Genomic DNA, 17489 nt, shown 5'->3' with positions numbered 1-17489 from the left:
GAAGGAGCAAGCTTACTTTAAAGAACAAGGGCCTGAACGTGACTTCAGAAAGTTTCACCACCATGGCTACTAGACAGTCAATGATACAATTTTCCGTCTTTCCAATTTCCTCCAGATCATCCTGAAAAACAGAAGATTAGCCAGATTACTAACATGTAGCTCTAAATAACTTTGGCAAGTAAAACAGATTACACAGCTAGATTTTTCTCTGGCTCTTAAACAAGTAGATAACTTTCGGATCTGGGGAAGTGGAAATAAGCTTACTTCAGAGTGCTGTGCTCGGAAGTCCAGGGCTTCCAGAAAAAACACGGTTAGTGGAGCCTGATGGGAGGTGAGCTCTTCCTTCTTCATGACCCCAATGTGCTCTTGCAAGATGCTCATAAATGGACGCATGTGCTTCTACCAGTAACACAGTAAAGAGACATGCCAATTTTAAACATTCCGAGTTCATTAGTACGTTTATCAATTAAATAACCATCCTCTTCTTTAAGTGAAAACTTAGAAATTTCAGGACCACATCTCCCCTCTCCAAAGTCTAAAACCCAGTATGATCTAACCTTCCAGTTCTTCTCAATTTGTTTGTACGTTTTGTTGATCGCTGGCAGTAAGACTCGGGGTGACAGTGTGGTAGCCAGTGTCTTTTTAAGGGACGTGATGCGGATATTAGCTTGTGAGGCAGAACCCATTCCACCAGTGATTTTCTCCAAATGAACCACCTATAGGAATACAGAAACCATGACCAAAGCCAATATGAGAACTCACTGACAATGTCTGCACACTTACAGAAGTCAACCCAGAGGCTAGCGGCTGGGGAAAGCTCGGAGCACTATCGCTTCACAGAATTCCTTTCAAAGCAGTCTTGAACATCTGTAGATACAAATGAACAGATGACTCTTCCCCAAGTGGAGTCAGGGATGCAGGTAAATGGTGGAAGGCAGAAGAACACAGAGCACTCAAACTGATGGGTTTTTGTTTTTAAAGAGGACAGGAATCCAGAGACCATGAGAAGAGTCAAGTGTGTTTGTTCTTGCTAAAAAATCTATCTACAGACCTCCTCAGATGTAGGGGTCCCTTTCTATAAAAGGTCTACCTTCAAGCCCTGGCCACAAGAGTGTGTGAATCAGCTAAATTATTTTCATCATGGCAGCTGAAGCTCCTAACCTCATAATGGCAAATGACCAGTACAAGAGAACAGAGTGAGGATCGTTCCTGGGCACTGTCAGTTAGAAATGCCCCTTGCCCACTGCCCATGTGCCAAGTAACCACTGAACAGCAATAGAGGGATTCTGATTTTGAAGGACACCTTAGGATTAAAAAACCCTTTACATTAGAAGCAAACAGGACACACAAGTTTCTACAAGTAATAAAAGGCAGCTCCAGCCCAACACGAACGATCTCATGGAGGGGAGAGAAAGGCAATAAAACACATTCTGCAAAATCAAAAAAGAGATGAGCCTTATAAGAAGAAAGCGATGACCATTTCAACGTCATGACCAAGCAGGAGGGATGATGGGAGAGAAAACGGGCATAGCATGTTGAGGTACTGTGGCTCACCTGGGACAGGACACCTTCTAGATAAGGGCTGATGAAATGTGGGAGGGTCTCCACAACCTTCTGCAGGGCTGCCAAAGCACTAAGCAGATAGACCTCACCAGAAACCAGCTCACTGGTGTTTTTCATCGTTGTCAGCAATGATGGCATCAGGCTAGATATAAAAAAGCAAGAGTTTTAGAGTAACTTTAAGAACAGAGAATGGAGAAGTCACTATGCAAAACTCCTAATAACTGTGCCCGCTACATCATGCTATGTCACAGCCGACAAAACGTGTCTACACATTTTATGAGACTCAGAGCAAGAAACCTCCCAGTAGCAATAGTTACTCAGTCATTTTAAAAAATAACAGGGACTTTCAATTTAATGCTTGCTACGTGTTAGGCGCTGTGCAAAAAGCCTTACGTGCACCACCCCCCCACCGGAATCCCATGAAGTCGGTCTGGTCTCGGTTTTAGAGATGGCAAAGCTCTAACAGACCAAGTAACCTGCCCAGGGCTGCACAGCTAGAAAATACCAAAGCCAAGGGGGAAAGTCAGGAGCATTCAACTCTGAACCTGGGCTGCACGAGGCAGCTTTTGCCCGAACAGATGGAACACCTGTCGTGGGGCTTCACCCCGTTTCCTAGTTACAGGTGGCCAAGGGGGAGTGAAAAGTGGAAGGCAACAAACATCATAAAGGAAATTAGAAAGTTTTTAATCAGTGGTTTTTAGTTTGAAGAAAAAATTAAATCTTTAACAAATCTAATCTTATGTAACCTCTATTGAGAGGCAAAAAAAAAAAAAAAAAAAATTGCTAAGGTATTATTTTTCAATTTGTACCAGAAACCCCACATGATGGCTCCTGTTCCAGGTCCTAATCAGCATACCTGGGAAGCTGAGGGATGGCCAGCGCCTCCAGGGTGGAGGTCACCTCTGCCACGCACAGCAGGGCACTTCCCAAGACATTCTTCTCTTCTTTTGTTTCTGGTGCAATCAGTTTCACAGCAGTGCTCAGCACGGGGACAAAAGGCTCTGGATTTTCTGCACCAAAATTCTTACATAAAAGCTTTAGAGTATATAAAGCTGTCTGTCTGTTTATTGCTTGTTCTTCCGTCTTTTTTTTATGCTGCACAATGGCCAAAAGGACTGGAACCAGTTTTAGGAAACGATAAACCTGAAGAGGTCAGCCAAAAATTTTAAATAATTAGAGCTGCAGAAAAAACATACTAGTCCGTCTTTTCCATTTTTTACTGCTTGCGACTGCCTGAGGCCCTGTGCCACACAATTATACACAAGCAACTGTTTCCCTATCTGCCTTCTTCACCACTGAGCCAGTGTATGTGCTTGTAACCCATTTGGGACGTATTTACGTAATGCATCCGCTGGTCTGGAGTAAAAGAGGATTAGATCATGCTAAAGCTAAGACAACGTAGGGTCCAAATTAGCAACAACTCTATTAGGCTGTGATTCCATTCTAAGAACTCTTATCCCAATTCCTATTAGAATTAACATCACATTTTAGAAACACGTCTACTGGCATCATATTCAAATACTACTATACTTATTTAAATCGTAGCACTCAGGGAAGCGACAAACTCAAGGGAGTTAAAATGCAGCTCTTTGATAAAGCAGAGTGGTGAGTGGGTATGACAGACAGTCTTCACTTACAATGGTCTTTTTCCAGGATGTATGCTGCTGTAGCTTGTTGTTCAAAAGATCCAGTGCTTTCCGGCGGACAGATGGCAGCGGGTTACCCAGCAGCCCTCTGATCACAGCTATGAAGGTTTCCGTGGGCAGCAAGGCATTGACCTAGACAGTAGTTTTACATTGAACAAAAAAAATTTTTTAAAGAGAAGACCCATTCAGATTAAGACTGATTTCTATTTGCTGCATACCTTCTAGGTTCCAGGCAGTTTATGCCCTTTTAACTTCTTACACTAACCTTTCAGGTAGACATTACTAACCACATTTAAAAGGGAAACAAAAGAAGCAAACAAACAAGACACGCCGATGCTAAGACTAAGTGAACTGCTCAAAGTCTTATAGCTAGATTTTGAACAGGGATCCTAATGTCAAGGCCGGTGATATTTCTAATATCCCACATACTCTACCTAAAAAGCTATTTTTCTTCTATTCCACTGCATAAAGTAGAATATTATACAGTATTAGATGACTCAATCTTAAAGTATCACTTTTAGTGAAGCACATGCTCTCATAATTTGTAGGTAAATGATCATTTTCAGATGAATTTATCTCCAGCCATCAAGAGACTCTTTTCCGAGAAAAATGTGAGCTGTATTATGGTAAGAAAAACTATCACTAAGTTTATTCCTAAAGTAAAACTTTCTATCAAATAGTTTCACGATGACATAAAAACAGCAAAACACAGTGGATGGGGAGAAACGGAAGCCTACCTTATCTAACATGTCGTAAGCTTTACTAAGCAGTGCCCGCCAAAACTTCACAGTTAGCTTGTCTGCATTTTTCTCCATGGACTGTGCTACAGCATTAATATAGCCAAGAACTGTTTCTAGCAACCTAAAACAAAGGAGGCTTATATGAGAGTTTTGTCCACTATTCTTCCAGCATTTTGTTAAAAAGTTGGAAATTATTTCCAAATAAAAATTTTTTAAAAAATTTAAAAAGTAACATACCTCTGTTCAAGGCCTTTTAAAACCTGAGGACCACCACTTTCAACCACCTAATTTTTAAAGAAAACATCATCAGAGCAGTATGCAAGCTAGATATAAAAAAAAATCATTTGAAGTATATACAGTGAAACTCATCTGTAAGACTATTCAATTCAAACCTCCCAGGGACCGTTTTCTGACCGTACAATTTAATCAGGTTGAGACCTTCCCCATCAAACTGTAGTAACTCTATTCCCTTTCGTTATTCTACTCACAGAGCGATTACACTCTATAGATACCTGTGATTTCTATAAGTACTAGAAAGATTCAGAAAAATACAGCCATCTACACTCGTTTACCCACTAATTTTATGAAACGCTTCCATTAGCTCCTAGTAACTGCATGACATTATGAACGTTACAGATACCAGCGTAATCCCTACCTCTCTCATCCCTTCCCTTGGTTAAGTGCCCCCAGCCCCACAAACTTGAACCTGCCGTTAAATGTCAGAGTTTACACCACAGTCAGCAACATGCTTTTCTGGGAGCATCAGAGTTCTGAGATCTATCTACAGAGATGTATGTCGTTCTAGCGTTCATTTAACACTCCTTGCATACATCACGGTACACACCATGGCACATCTGCTCATCCCATCTGTTTACTATGGATGTTTAGTTTACGTCCATTTTTCTGTCAGTAAAGACATTAGAAAAGAACATTTTTATACGTCTCCTTGAACAAGCAGGCACTTTTCTGTAGAGCATATACCCCAGAAAGGGAGCGGCTAGATCACAAGAGATGCGTGCGCATCTCCAACCTGACTGGAGACCGCTGACTGCTCGCTTTCTGAAGCGGCTATCCGGAGACCTAACCCACAGTGGGGTACACAAGTAACTGTGTCCCCACAGCCTTGCCACTTCCTGCTATTAAGGGCTTTTAAACTTTTGCCAGTTTGATAGGACATCATAGTGGCATCGCATTTAATCTGCAATTCCCTTCCTTATTAGAGAGGTTACCTTGTTGTATGTTAATATTAGCCGTTTGTTGTGAATTCATGTTCTTTGCCAGATGTTCTCAGAGGAACTGATACTTTTTAATTTATGCCTGTGGCTTTCTTTTCATTTTGTTTATGGTGGCTTTTTGTTGAAATGCACTTCTAAAGAAATTCCTCTGTGTTCCTCTGGTAACAATGTTCTCATTTCCTTCTAAGTGTTCCTTTTCACACTGAAAGAGTAATTTTTTAATCTATCTAAAATCACACTGAAGTAATTTTTTAACCTACCTAAGATTGTCTTTTGTATGTGGTATGAGGCCAGTCTTTCCCCACATGGAAAACAAATCAAGCCCATTCTAGTAACTGGACAGTTCTCTTTTCCTAACTACTCTGTAATGCCCCTTCCACATGAAAGCATTTCTTCCATGTGCACAGGGTATGTGTCTAGACAGACCGGACACGGTCACACTGACCCCCCTGACTGGCACCACTGGCACCACCACTGTCCTTGGCAAGCTCACTTGAGACAGAGCAGGGTCTACACTTATCCCTATCAAGCAAGCTACCTGAACGAATCATTTGTTCTACAAGTTTGCTGATTGTTTTCGGATTCTTACACATCGTTCTTTTGCTGAATAGAAACAATGACAGGATATCCTTGTTCCAGACTTTATAAAGTCTGTCTCATTATGAAAGGTGATGTAAAGCAGTTTCTGGTATCTTCATTAGGCCAGAACTTCATTAGGAAGTTCCCATCTATCTTGGTTGCTAAGAGGATTTTTCCTTAAATCATAAGTACTGAATTTATTACATTATTTTTCTACAAATACTTCAATGATCACATGGTTTCCCGTTGACCTGCTCACGCAGGAGACCACAACTCAGACTTTCTTATTAATGTTCAACCATTCTGATGTTCCTGATCCTTCTCTGTTTCTTTAGGTCTTCACTTTCTGTATTTCCTTCTTCTCTGTTTAAAGTTTAACGCACAAACAGGAAGGCATACAAATCACACATATAGAGCTCATTATATTCAGGTAAAGAAAAGAGCCTATTAAAGGCTCTTATAAGCATTCCAGAAACCTTCCTCTATTGGACCCTCAGTATTGCTTATTCCCTCCTTCCCAAAGGTAAACACTGTCCTTACTTCTACAACCCTAGATTTGTTCTGCCTGTTTTTAAAGTTTATACAACTAGAATCATAGGATATATTCTTTTGTGTCTGCCTGTCTTCTTTCAACATTACCCTTATGAGATTCCCTCATGTCCATTTTTGATGACAGACCCTTTATCCACTCCACTGTTGATACATACTTGGCTTGTTGCTAGTTCTGGGCTACCACAAATACTGCTTTTATGAACGTTCTTGTAGACGTCTTTTAGTGCCTATGCTCATACATTCTGCTGGGTATACAGGCATACCTTGAAGACACTGCATGTTCAGTTCAAGACCACCACAATAAAGAGAGTATCACAATAAAGCAAGTCAAATAAGTTTTTCGGTTTCCCAGTGCATACAAAAGTTACATTTAGTGGCACCTGGGTAGCTTAGTCAGTTAAGTGTAAGACTTCAACTCAGGTCATGATCTCACAGTTCATGGATTCGAGCGCCGCGTTGGGCTCTGAGGTGACATTATGGAGCCTGCTTGGGATTCTCTCTCTCCCTCTCTCTCTGCCCCTCCCCGACTCGCGCTCTCTCTCTCTCAAAATAAACTTAAAAAAAAAGTTGTATTTATACTAACTATAGCCTATTACATGTGCAATAGCATTATATCAAAAAAAACCCCAAAAAACCCATGTTATGTACCTTAAAAAATACCTTATTGCTAAAAATGTTAACCACCATCCGAGCTTTCAGCAAGTCATAATCAGTTACCACAGATCACCGTAACAGATATAATGAAAAAATCTGGTGACAGAGAGACATGAAATGACCAACTGCTATTGAAAATATGGTGCTGGGAGACTTGCCTGATGCAGAGTTACTACAGGCCTACGATTTGTAAAACGCACACTATCTGCGAAGCCCAGTAAAACGTACAATATGCCTGTGTACCACTTGAGATGGAATTATTGAGTCGCAGGGTTGATACATGTACAGCCTCACCAGATCGTGCCAAATGGTTCATGTACGCTCTGTTTTTTTCCTATTATCTTTTTTTTTTTTAATGTTCTATTTATTTTTGAGGCAGAGAGAGAGAGCATGAGCAGGGGAGGGGCAGAGAGAGAGACACACACAGAATCCGAAGCAGGCTCCAGGCTCTGAGCTGTCAGCACAAAGCCCGATGTGGGGCTAGAACCGTGAGATCACGACCTGAGCCGAAGTTGGACGCTTAACTAACTGAATCACCCAGGCACCCCTGATTTTTTTCTATCATCTTTAAAGGCATGCCTCATGTTTTCATATTTGCCAATCTATTTTTACTAGTTTAAAAGATAGTTCCTTTAGAAAAAGCAAAATCGTCTTGTCATAAACACATTTAAAAGAACACCTCACCTTTCTGATAAAATTATTAGAAGCCAGGAGCTGAGACATGAAGGACACGGACAAAAATTTAAAATGCCGCAGCTGCTTGCTCGTGTGAGTGTCTATATTAAAAATCTGTAGCACCTCTTCTTGCGATTCACTTTTAGTTGATGCTGCTTTGGAAACAGCTTCTGAAAAAGAGCAACAAGGACAAGTGACGTCACTCATCTTCAAGCAGAATCTTTACAGACACAGACATAACGAGCAGAGTACAAGGGATACGATTTTGCGAGGAATTTGTGAATCTGTCACACCCCGCTTTTCCTCTCCTGAATTAGTGAAAGACGCGTATTTACCAACAAAGTTTCCAAGAGCCCAGAGAAGAGAGTAAGACAAAAACAAACAAAAAACAGGACAACTGAGACAAGCAAATGAAAGACAAAGACATTTAAAAAGGAACCTTTAAATGCTGCCTCCATTCCCAATTCTGAAGCCTCAAAAGTATTTACATGTTGGCTCACAACAGTCTGAAGGAGGGTCATCTCTAGCCTTCAACATTTAATTCTCAAAGTTTAAAGATGTATGTTCTAAAACTCTGTAGAATCCTATATCCGAATTTATCTAATATAAAAGGGTTTGAGGGTGCAGTGATTGGGGAGTCCACAGTGGACCACTTAAAAACCACTCACTGTCCTAGAGAGTGACTCAAACTGAAGGTTTCTCCCGTAAGCAGTCACCACACGGCTCTCCAGGCTCCTGGTCTGTCCCGGCCAAACCTGAGCAGACTGTGGGACCACAAGCCCGGCCAAACAGCTGGCCACACAGAAAACAGTCTCCATGGGGTCCTCAGTATCTTCTTTCCAATGCTCCTTGCTGCTCTGTTTCAGAGGGCAGAGAACTAAGAACACATCAAACCCTTTCTTAAACCAGTCTAATTGGTGCTGCAATTAGTGGAATTTTTTTCAAGACTCACATCTATGGTAAAAATTTAATATTTAGTTACCAAAGTTGTGGCACCTGTTTTTTTTTTTTTTCCTGTCAACGTCTTCACCAATATTCTAATGAGAAGTTAAGACACAGCTAATACGTTGCTGCTAACCTGCTGTCATTTTACTACAATTCATCCTGGATATCCCTGTAATACTCCACAGCCAACACATCCACACAAAAGGACGGAGGTATAAAAGCCAATGTGCCGATTCGAAGGGGCACATGTACCCCAATGTTCATAGCAGCAGTATCAACAGTAGCCAAAGTATGGAAAGAGCCCAAGTGTCCAACTGACAAACGGATAAGGAAGATGTAGATATACACATAATGGAATGCTACTGGGTGATCAAAAAGAATGAAATCTTGCCATTTACAACAACATGGATGGAACTAGAGTGTATCAGGCTAAGAGAAGGAAGTCAAGCAGAGAAAAGACATATGTCATATGATTTCACTCACATGTGGAATTTAAGAAACAAAACAGGTGAACAAAAGGGATGAGAAGGGAAAATGAGATAAAAAGAGAGAGGGAGACCAACCATGAGAGACTCTTAAAGAGAGAACAAACTGAGGGTTGCTGGAGGGGAGGTGGGTAGGGGGCATGTGTTAAATCGGTGATGGGCACTAAGGAGGGCACTTGTTGGGATAAGCACTGGGTGTTACATATGTGATGAATCGCTGGGTTCTACTCCTGAAACCAATACTACACTGTATGTTAACTAACTTGAATTTAAGTAAATAAATTTAAACAAAAAAGTCAATGCCAATGTGTGAGGAGAGGCAAGGAGAAATCCTACTTACCATTTTCTGTAAGGATTTGAGAAAGCACACCATCACATAAAAATTATTAAGTTACTCATAAAATCCCTTCTAAGATGTACCATGTGCTCTGAGGATGACCCGTCTGGTCTTCTGCACCTCTGGAGCTTTCAGATTCAACAATGAACACCTGATTATGACTGACCTTCTTTTTCCTCTGGCAGCTTCATTAAGTACTGAAGAATATTCATCAAGCTTTGTATCTGATGTTGGACACTAAATTCACAACAGACTGAAATCCAAAATTCAGTGTCTGCCTCTAAAATAGCATCCTGTATAGAGAAAAGAAATTATTGAATTTATCCCTATTCGATGTCGAATTTATGTAATTATCCCTACCAAATTTATGTAACTAAGTACAAATGATGGAAGTATTTGAAAAATATTTCTTGGCATGCAAAGGCATTACATACTGTTCCTTATAGTCACATGTATCACCAGATGAATGAATTACTGAGCTTCTTAGCTAAAAATGCCAATTTATGAGAAGAATGTTGGCATTATTCCAGGATAATCTGCATTATGATTTTTAGCAGAACTGAACATACCCTTTTACTCAGAATGTGTCTACCTCTATTCCCAGATCCTGTGTCTAGAAAGTCATTTAAAAGCAGTCCTCGGCCTGTAAGTTCTGCCCTCATCCATCCAAACAGGGCTCTTCAAAACCACCACCATGTTGTAACCATTTTGATGACGTAGACATTCCTCCCTTTCCCCCAAGAAACGCCTTAAAAACCACTTTCAAGAGACACAGTTTAATCACTTTTCAGCTGTGCTGTTAGGCTGAAAACAGAACCACCCAGCATCGTACTAGACCAGTTCTTAGGTCGAATCACCTACAGCAGATATCAGTTGCTATGGAGGATATTCAGAGTGCCACAGGCTTGGAAAGCAGCTGTAAAGAACGTCAAAAATCTCTTTACAAACGGTTGCGAGCAAGGACTGTTAAATCGACGTGAGCACCCCATGCTTCATAAACACGAACATTTTCCTTCTAATCACCCCACTCTATACTCTGACCTTTTCTCCACAGGCAGCCAGCAGCACTGTTTTCGTGACATACTGTTCAAAAAGCAGGACGAGGAGGACCCAGAGGAATCTTTCTGCACCCAGCGTGTCGACAAGCTGAACGAGGATGGGCAGGCGCCTGTGCTCTGGGACGTGGGGCAGCGCATCCACAAATACGTTCACGATTTTCACCACGACCTCTTCCACGTTTCTTGTGACTTCCACCGAGTCTCCACCATCAGACTGCAGAACAGCAAGCAGGGACAGTGAGTAGGAGCAAACAACCCTCCACAAAAGAAGCTTTTAAGTGGACACGGAATGTCCACGGCCTTCAGATGCTCCAAAAAAAGTTACCAAAAGAATCTGAATAATCAAAGACCTATCAATAAATATTCAAAGAGTACAGACGGTGTCCCAGGCACTGTTGGCTCCCAGGAGAATACAAGGCATAGGATGTGAGCCCAGCCCCGAAGACATCATCTGTATGAAAAAAGACTCACACGTGGAAAGAGAACACTAGCAGGCAATGAATGGCAGATGCCAAGTATGGGGCACTTACAACAGGTCTGCTCTCAGGCCAACCGGGAGGCTGCACAAATCAAGCAGGACCTGTGCTCTGCCCCAAGAAGAACGGGTACAGTCTACATAAGCAGAGTACAGAAAGGCCAACAACTCCCTGCTGCTTTCAGAATAAAGTTCAAACCATTTAACTCTGGTACTGATCCTTCAAATGCGGCTGTTGAATTAAAGAATGAATAACAACCTCTTGCACGAATGAACGAATGAACCAAAGCCCCCCACTTCTCCCTGTCTCAACACTGCACTCCACGAACTGACTGACGTCACTTTCTTCACACACACGGTGCATGCTCCCAGACCTCGCCTTTTTACCGAACAAATCCTGCCCTTCATTTATGCCAGTTCAAATTCTATTTCTTCTGAGACTGTGGTCTTCGGGGCCGACATGTGCCATCCTCTATTCTGAACCCTTCACCACTCATCTATTCTACTGGCATACATGCTACTGTGCATACAGCTATTTTTTTTTAGATCTGTGTCCCCTACTTGTTGGGACCTGTTGGACAGACAATATCAACCAAATACCAAGATTAAAAGGAGACGGTACTGTCATCCCTGGAACGGTCAATAATGTGAGAAAGGCATTAACAACAAGTAGGGGTAAACAGAAAACTCAAGCAGACGACCAAGCTCTTTCACCTTCAAGGCTGCTTTTCAAATTGGCAGAGAAACCCAATCATCTCTTTGAGTACCTGGCTCTTAGAGAACATTTGGAAAATGTTTGTTGAAATTGCGTATTCACAAATTTGCCACTGGAGCTCTAAAATGTCCTATCTTCACTGACATGAGTAAGGGTATTATCCAACTGCAATGTCCTGAAATATACAGCAAATGTAAATTCACTGTCAGATTAATGCTAAGACATGTGTACAGTTATGCCCTCCCAGCAAAGCAGAACCAGCTATGCATGTTCATGTTTTTGGAAAGGACATTGTTACTAAGACTCATTCTTAGCTCCATCATTCTAAAATTTCAGAAGCACAAACACTTGAGCATTTCAGAAAGGCTTGTAATGTCACTTAAGTTTCATACTATATACAATTATAAAATTAAAAGAATACAAACAATGGTATTAAAACAGCTTACCTGAATAAGTGCTGGGATAACCATTTTCACTGTCTTGTTAATAACTTGAAAACTGTAAGTATCATCTAGACGCATGACACTGGCTCCCATAAATGTGAAAATAGACATGATATTGTGTAGAACTTTATCCTGAAAGGAAACACACCTTTCAGCATTTTCTTTTTTTTTTTTTTAATTTTTTTTTTTCAACATTTTTTTTAAATTTATTTTTGGGACAGAGAGAGACAGAGCATGAACGGGGGAGGGGCAGAGAGAGAGGGAGACACAGAATCGGAAACAGGCTCCAGGCTCCGAGCCATCAGCCCAGAGCCTGACGCGGGGCTCGAACTCCCGGACCGCGAGATCGTGACCTGGCTGAAGTCGGAGGCTTAACCGACTGCGCCACCCAGGCGCCCCGCAGCATTTTCTATTTTAAGCATATCAAATATCAATGATTCATTATAACTCAGTAATAAAAGAAGAAATACCCCACTGAAAAACAGGCAAAGGATTTCCAAAGACATTTCTCCAAAGATTAAACAAATGGTCATTGAGCACATGAAAAGATGCTCAACATTATCAGTTGTTCAGGGAAATGCAAACTCCAAATCATAAGATACTTCACACAGACTAGGATGACAAAAAAAAAAAAAAAAAAAAGTAAGGGGTGCTTGGGTGGCTCAGTCAGCTAAGCATCTGACTTCAGCTCAGGTCATGATCTCAGTTTGTGGGTTTGAGGCCCCTGTCGGGCTCTGTACTGACAGCTCAGAGCCTGCAGACTGCTTCGGAATCTGTGTCTCACTCCCTCTCTACCCCTCCCCTGCTCACACACACTCTTTCTCTCACAAAAATAAACTTAAAAAAAAAAAAAAAAGACAGTACCAACTAGCAGTGAAGATATGGAGAAATTAGGATGCTCATATTCTGCTGGTGGTTACAAAATATTATAGATGCTATGGAAACAGTCTGGCAGTTTCTTAGAATATTAAACTTAACTTAGGACCCAGCAATTCCACTACTAGGTATACACCAGAAAGTAGAAACGACTTAAAGATCCATCAACTGATAAACAAACAAGCAAAACATGGTATCTGCATATAGTGGAGTATTACTCAGCCATAAAAAGGAATAGATTCAAGCTTCAACATGGGTGAACCTTGAAAGTATGATGCTTAAGTGTTTTCACTTTAATGTTTCAGACATTAAAAAGGGCACATATTACAGGATTCTTTTTATAGGTAATGTCCAGAAGAGACAAACCTATAGAGAGAAAGTAGATTAATGGTTGCCAGGGCAGAAACTGTACTGACAGATGGAATGAGAAGTGACAGTTAATGAGCATGGCGTTTCTTTTGGCATGATGAAAATGTTCTGGAAGGAGATAATAGTGATGGGTATACAACTTTGTGAACATACTGAAACCAGTGAATAGCACAACTACTTAAATGGTTGAATTTAATGGTGGATGAAGTATATTTCAATAAAAACAAAGAAAAAATATCAATGATTCTTAATTGTTGCTGGATTATCAACTCCTCTGAGGGCTACTGACTCTCTTCAAAGAAAAAAAAATCCTAGACTCATAAAATCTAGCATATGATGTTAGTATAGAAAGACCGCTGAAGCTCATGGAGAACTCCAGTTAAGAACCCGTGACCTAAATCCCCGATAGGAAAAAACTTCAATCTCTTCAAAAGATATATTTCTATAACGGACATGATTTCTCTAACTAAGGCAGTTTATAATCCAATTACTTTTCTCAAGTCACTGGTTGAAGCTGTCTGAGGAGAACAGGACAGTTAACTTTTTTCAAATAACACTAACACAGTTACACTGTGCTGGGCTCTGTGCGAACCATAAACTACCCAGTCACATCCTCACAATAATCCTACGAGAAGGTTACTATTACTGCCACTTTACAAAATGAGGACCCGAAGCTTAGCAAGATCAAACAGCTCACACTGTCTCAGCTATTAGGAGACAGGGCTGAGAGTCCCGCCAATGAGACCCAAAGTCCACTGATTTCAAACCAGTGAGCACTTAGGTTATTTCCACTGAAGAAAGAAAATACCTAAAATATCTGCTGAAGTCTCAAACTTAATACTTACAGGAAATATTCCAGCCACAGTACCCAAAAGTAAAAGGGCATGGTGATGGGTCTGAGGCATCTCTGAAACACGGATGCACTGGACAATCAATTCCACATTGAACTTCTCCTCATCTAGAACATCTACAGTGATGAAAAAGAAAAAACTCTCTAAGTGGTAGGTACGTTCACACGCAGAGCAGTGAGTTCTTCCACCCTTTCCTTCCAACAAAGTACATACCCTTTGGTATTTTGCCACCTTCTGGAGACAGCTTCTGGCAGATGTTAAGCAAACAACTAAGTATTAATTGTTTGGTGTATTCCATATTTCCCTGCTCTGGTGGCAAAGGTTCTAAACTCCTTCAGGACCCCCCAGAAAAAAAACATAATGGGAAATCAAAGAGTTACACAATTTCAGTGATACATTAAAGACCACTGTCCACAACACATACTTCATTAGGAATAACTAAAATATTAACATCAAACATAGACTGTAAACAAGATGTAAGATTCTAATGCTAATTTTTTTCTCATGCAGGTAGGTGCTTAATGTCAAACCCTCTCTGTTGTATTTTCCATGAACTTACTTGAAACCTTAGAGGACAACCTTGCAAATTACTCTGCTTTTCAGACAGTAAAAGAGAATATCCACACTACAGTGGCATATACCAGAACTATCAATCTAGTAATTTACACCTAAAAACATAGCAAGTTTCACCCTGTGTCTTTCAATACAAGTAAAGATGCCCAAGAGATGTGGTGTTGAAAGTTAAAAAGTAGGCTATACGAGGAGTGGTCACTTACTACACAACTTGGGGAACTGGCAAAGGGTACCTAAAACCTTTCATCTTTCAACTACAGTACTTGCTTTATTTTACAGACTAGTTAAACAAGAAAAGACTGTTGAAAACAGACTGTTAGAGAAGACATGCAGGAATTAGAATTCTATTCTCTCACAGATCAAAGGCAAAGGCAAGTGTCATTACCTTGCTAGCAGGTTAAAAAGAGTCGGTATCAGTATCTGAGGACTTTTGAGTTTCTTTTTGTGCTGCAGTAATTCTAGGATGAGGGTTACTCTTTGCCAGTAAGAACCTCCAACTTCCTGAACGGATTCTAGATCTTGTGATTTTCTGTGAAACAGGTAAGAAAATATTAGAAAAGCAAACATTATGAATGCTAAGTAAAAATTATCATACCCACATACGCCAAACTGACAGGTATCAAAAAAATCGTAATGGTTTCATAACATTTAAGGCCTGGGGAACAAAGGGCACTTTCTCACTGAACACATAGCTCTTACTTCTGCTGCATTTTTTGCCTTCTTGTTTGCTGAATTGTGCCCAAGGACTTCGTTTTATCTGGTGGCTCCAGTTCTATTCTGACTTGTTCAGCATTAACAGAAATCTGAAATATGAAGGAAGAATGGTCAATGATACACTTGCATGGGATAACATCAGAGAAATAAACGCTGACTTACTCTGGATTTCAGCTCAGGTCATGATCTTACGGTTCATGAGAATGCACCCTGCATTAGGCTTTGAGCTGACAGTATGGAGCCTGCTTGGGATTCTCTCCCCTCCTCTCGCTGCCCTCCCCCACTCACACTCTTTCTCTCAAAATAAACATAAAAAAAAAAAAAAGATACAGTGAAAACATCCATGTCACTTTTACATTTTCCTATGACTCTAGAGCTCAAATCAATCCCCAAAGGCAAACACCTTATGTACTTCCCACATACCAACACCTGCATAAATATTAAAACACACGCACACACACACACACAAACAGGACTGTATTATACACACTACTCTGTACCTTAATTTGTTTCATTTAATGCATCTTAGAAATCTAAGAAAATATGTCAAAATTCTGAGAACTGCTAAAACTGGATAGAACTTGCCCATATTATTACCTATTTTTGTGAACTTGTTTTCTAAGTTATTTTTTTAACAGCAAAACAAACACAGAATAACCAGGTGGTTATTCTGATGTACAGCTATGTTTTAATATACACATAAATCAACAAGCAGATTCTCAGTCTCATTATATGTATGTCATTACACAACTATTTAAATTAAGTATAGCCTATACCCAGTTGAACATCCTTGCATAAACCAGGTAGATCCCATTTAATATGAGTAAGATCCAACCTAACATACATACCCTACCTGCTTAACACTATAAGTATTTCACACAATAAAAATCATGATGAAAACTTATACTTTGATTTTGCACTTTTCTATGAGCTTCTTGTCCAGGATTCTTGTTGACGCTAACATCTGACTTCCTAAATGCACTGGAAATCAGAGGACAGTTAAACATGGTGTCCCTTGGAGAGAACAAACGTTAATAAACAAGTTACAGAAAGTTTGCAACTTACCCCTTTAAAAACACTGTTAACGGTCTGAGCACAATGTGAATTTTTACAGTTCACCAATAAATCAAACAACATGTGCAAAAGCTTCTGCTGAACTTTTTCATCTGCTATAGCTGCAAAAAATGGCTTTGTAATCTAGAGGGAATAGAAAAAAGGCAAGTGAGCTCAACGAACAAACATGAATTCCAAAAATGACCTTAAAGCCACTCTCTCTTACAATGTAAAATCATTACTCATTTTGTCAGTTAAAATGCAGTTCTTTTCGACACACATGTACATCACTCAATTTTGCAAAAACAGATCAAATATATTATATTCCTTTTAAAACATTTCCACTTAAGCTTCTCCAAGTAAAACAGTACAAAATTTAAAAGCTTGAACATATTTTAGTTTCTGAAAAAAATCACTGACCTTTTCAAGGGCTGTAATCTGAACGGTTGGCATTCCTGCGCCAAGTTCCCTTGTTGTATGCACGGCTTTTATAAATATATCTAGGCTCTTTGGGTCCTTATGTAAAAGGGATGCTGAATATTCATTATATTTTCCCAGAGTGAGTTGCAAAATAATGGCCTCATCTTTCAGGACAGCTGTCGGGTCCTTTTGGATCTTTTCTAACAGTTGTTCAGCCATAGGCAACAGCTGAGAAAGCACCATCTAAAGTTTGGGCAATTCAATAGTAAACAGTTACTGATATATAATTTTGCTTGCTTTACAAAGACATCCAAAGAGATGATGTTCCAAGACTGGGAGCATAGCCTGGAGAAAAAAGCCCCAATAAAGATGATCTCTTAGACATGAGAAATGGCATTTAATCCAATTAAGCACTGAAGTCTCCCCTGAAGTTCATTCTGTAATGGCCAAAAGCTCTAGGGGCGCCTGGGTGGCTCACTCGGTTAAGCATCCAGCTCCTCAAGCCATGATCTCAGTTCATAAGTTTGAGCC

The 17489-nt window shown here is 40.3% G+C and overlaps 1 protein-coding gene across 1 annotated transcript in view; it reads right to left on the bottom strand.

Moving 5' to 3' along the window:
- The window catches only part of HEATR1 (HEAT repeat containing 1), a 50493-nt gene that overhangs the window by 4573 nt on the left and 28431 nt on the right, over positions 1–17489 (bottom strand). Inside the window, exons 23-40 of the mRNA XM_011287210.4 lie at positions 16959–17201; positions 16551–16682; positions 15471–15574; positions 15157–15300; positions 14412–14530; positions 14193–14314; positions 12106–12234; positions 10453–10683; positions 9578–9704; positions 7654–7814; positions 4187–4233; positions 3947–4070; positions 3201–3341; positions 2420–2706; positions 1555–1705; positions 558–716; positions 265–399; positions 17–121 (exon numbers count right to left, since the gene is read on the bottom strand). Of these exons, the coding sequence (XP_011285512.3) occupies positions 17–121; positions 265–399; positions 558–716; positions 1555–1705; positions 2420–2706; positions 3201–3341; positions 3947–4070; positions 4187–4233; positions 7654–7814; positions 9578–9704; positions 10453–10683; positions 12106–12234; positions 14193–14314; positions 14412–14530; positions 15157–15300; positions 15471–15574; positions 16551–16682; positions 16959–17201 (2661 nt within the window). The remainder of the gene's footprint in view (positions 1–16; positions 122–264; positions 400–557; positions 717–1554; positions 1706–2419; positions 2707–3200; positions 3342–3946; positions 4071–4186; positions 4234–7653; positions 7815–9577; positions 9705–10452; positions 10684–12105; positions 12235–14192; positions 14315–14411; positions 14531–15156; positions 15301–15470; positions 15575–16550; positions 16683–16958; positions 17202–17489) is intronic.

Source organism: Felis catus, chromosome D2, assembly GCF_018350175.1.
Source record: "Felis catus isolate Fca126 chromosome D2, F.catus_Fca126_mat1.0, whole genome shotgun sequence".
Taxonomy (NCBI): domain Eukaryota; kingdom Metazoa; phylum Chordata; class Mammalia; order Carnivora; family Felidae; genus Felis; species Felis catus.
This window is presented reverse-complemented; position numbering and strand designations above follow the sequence as displayed.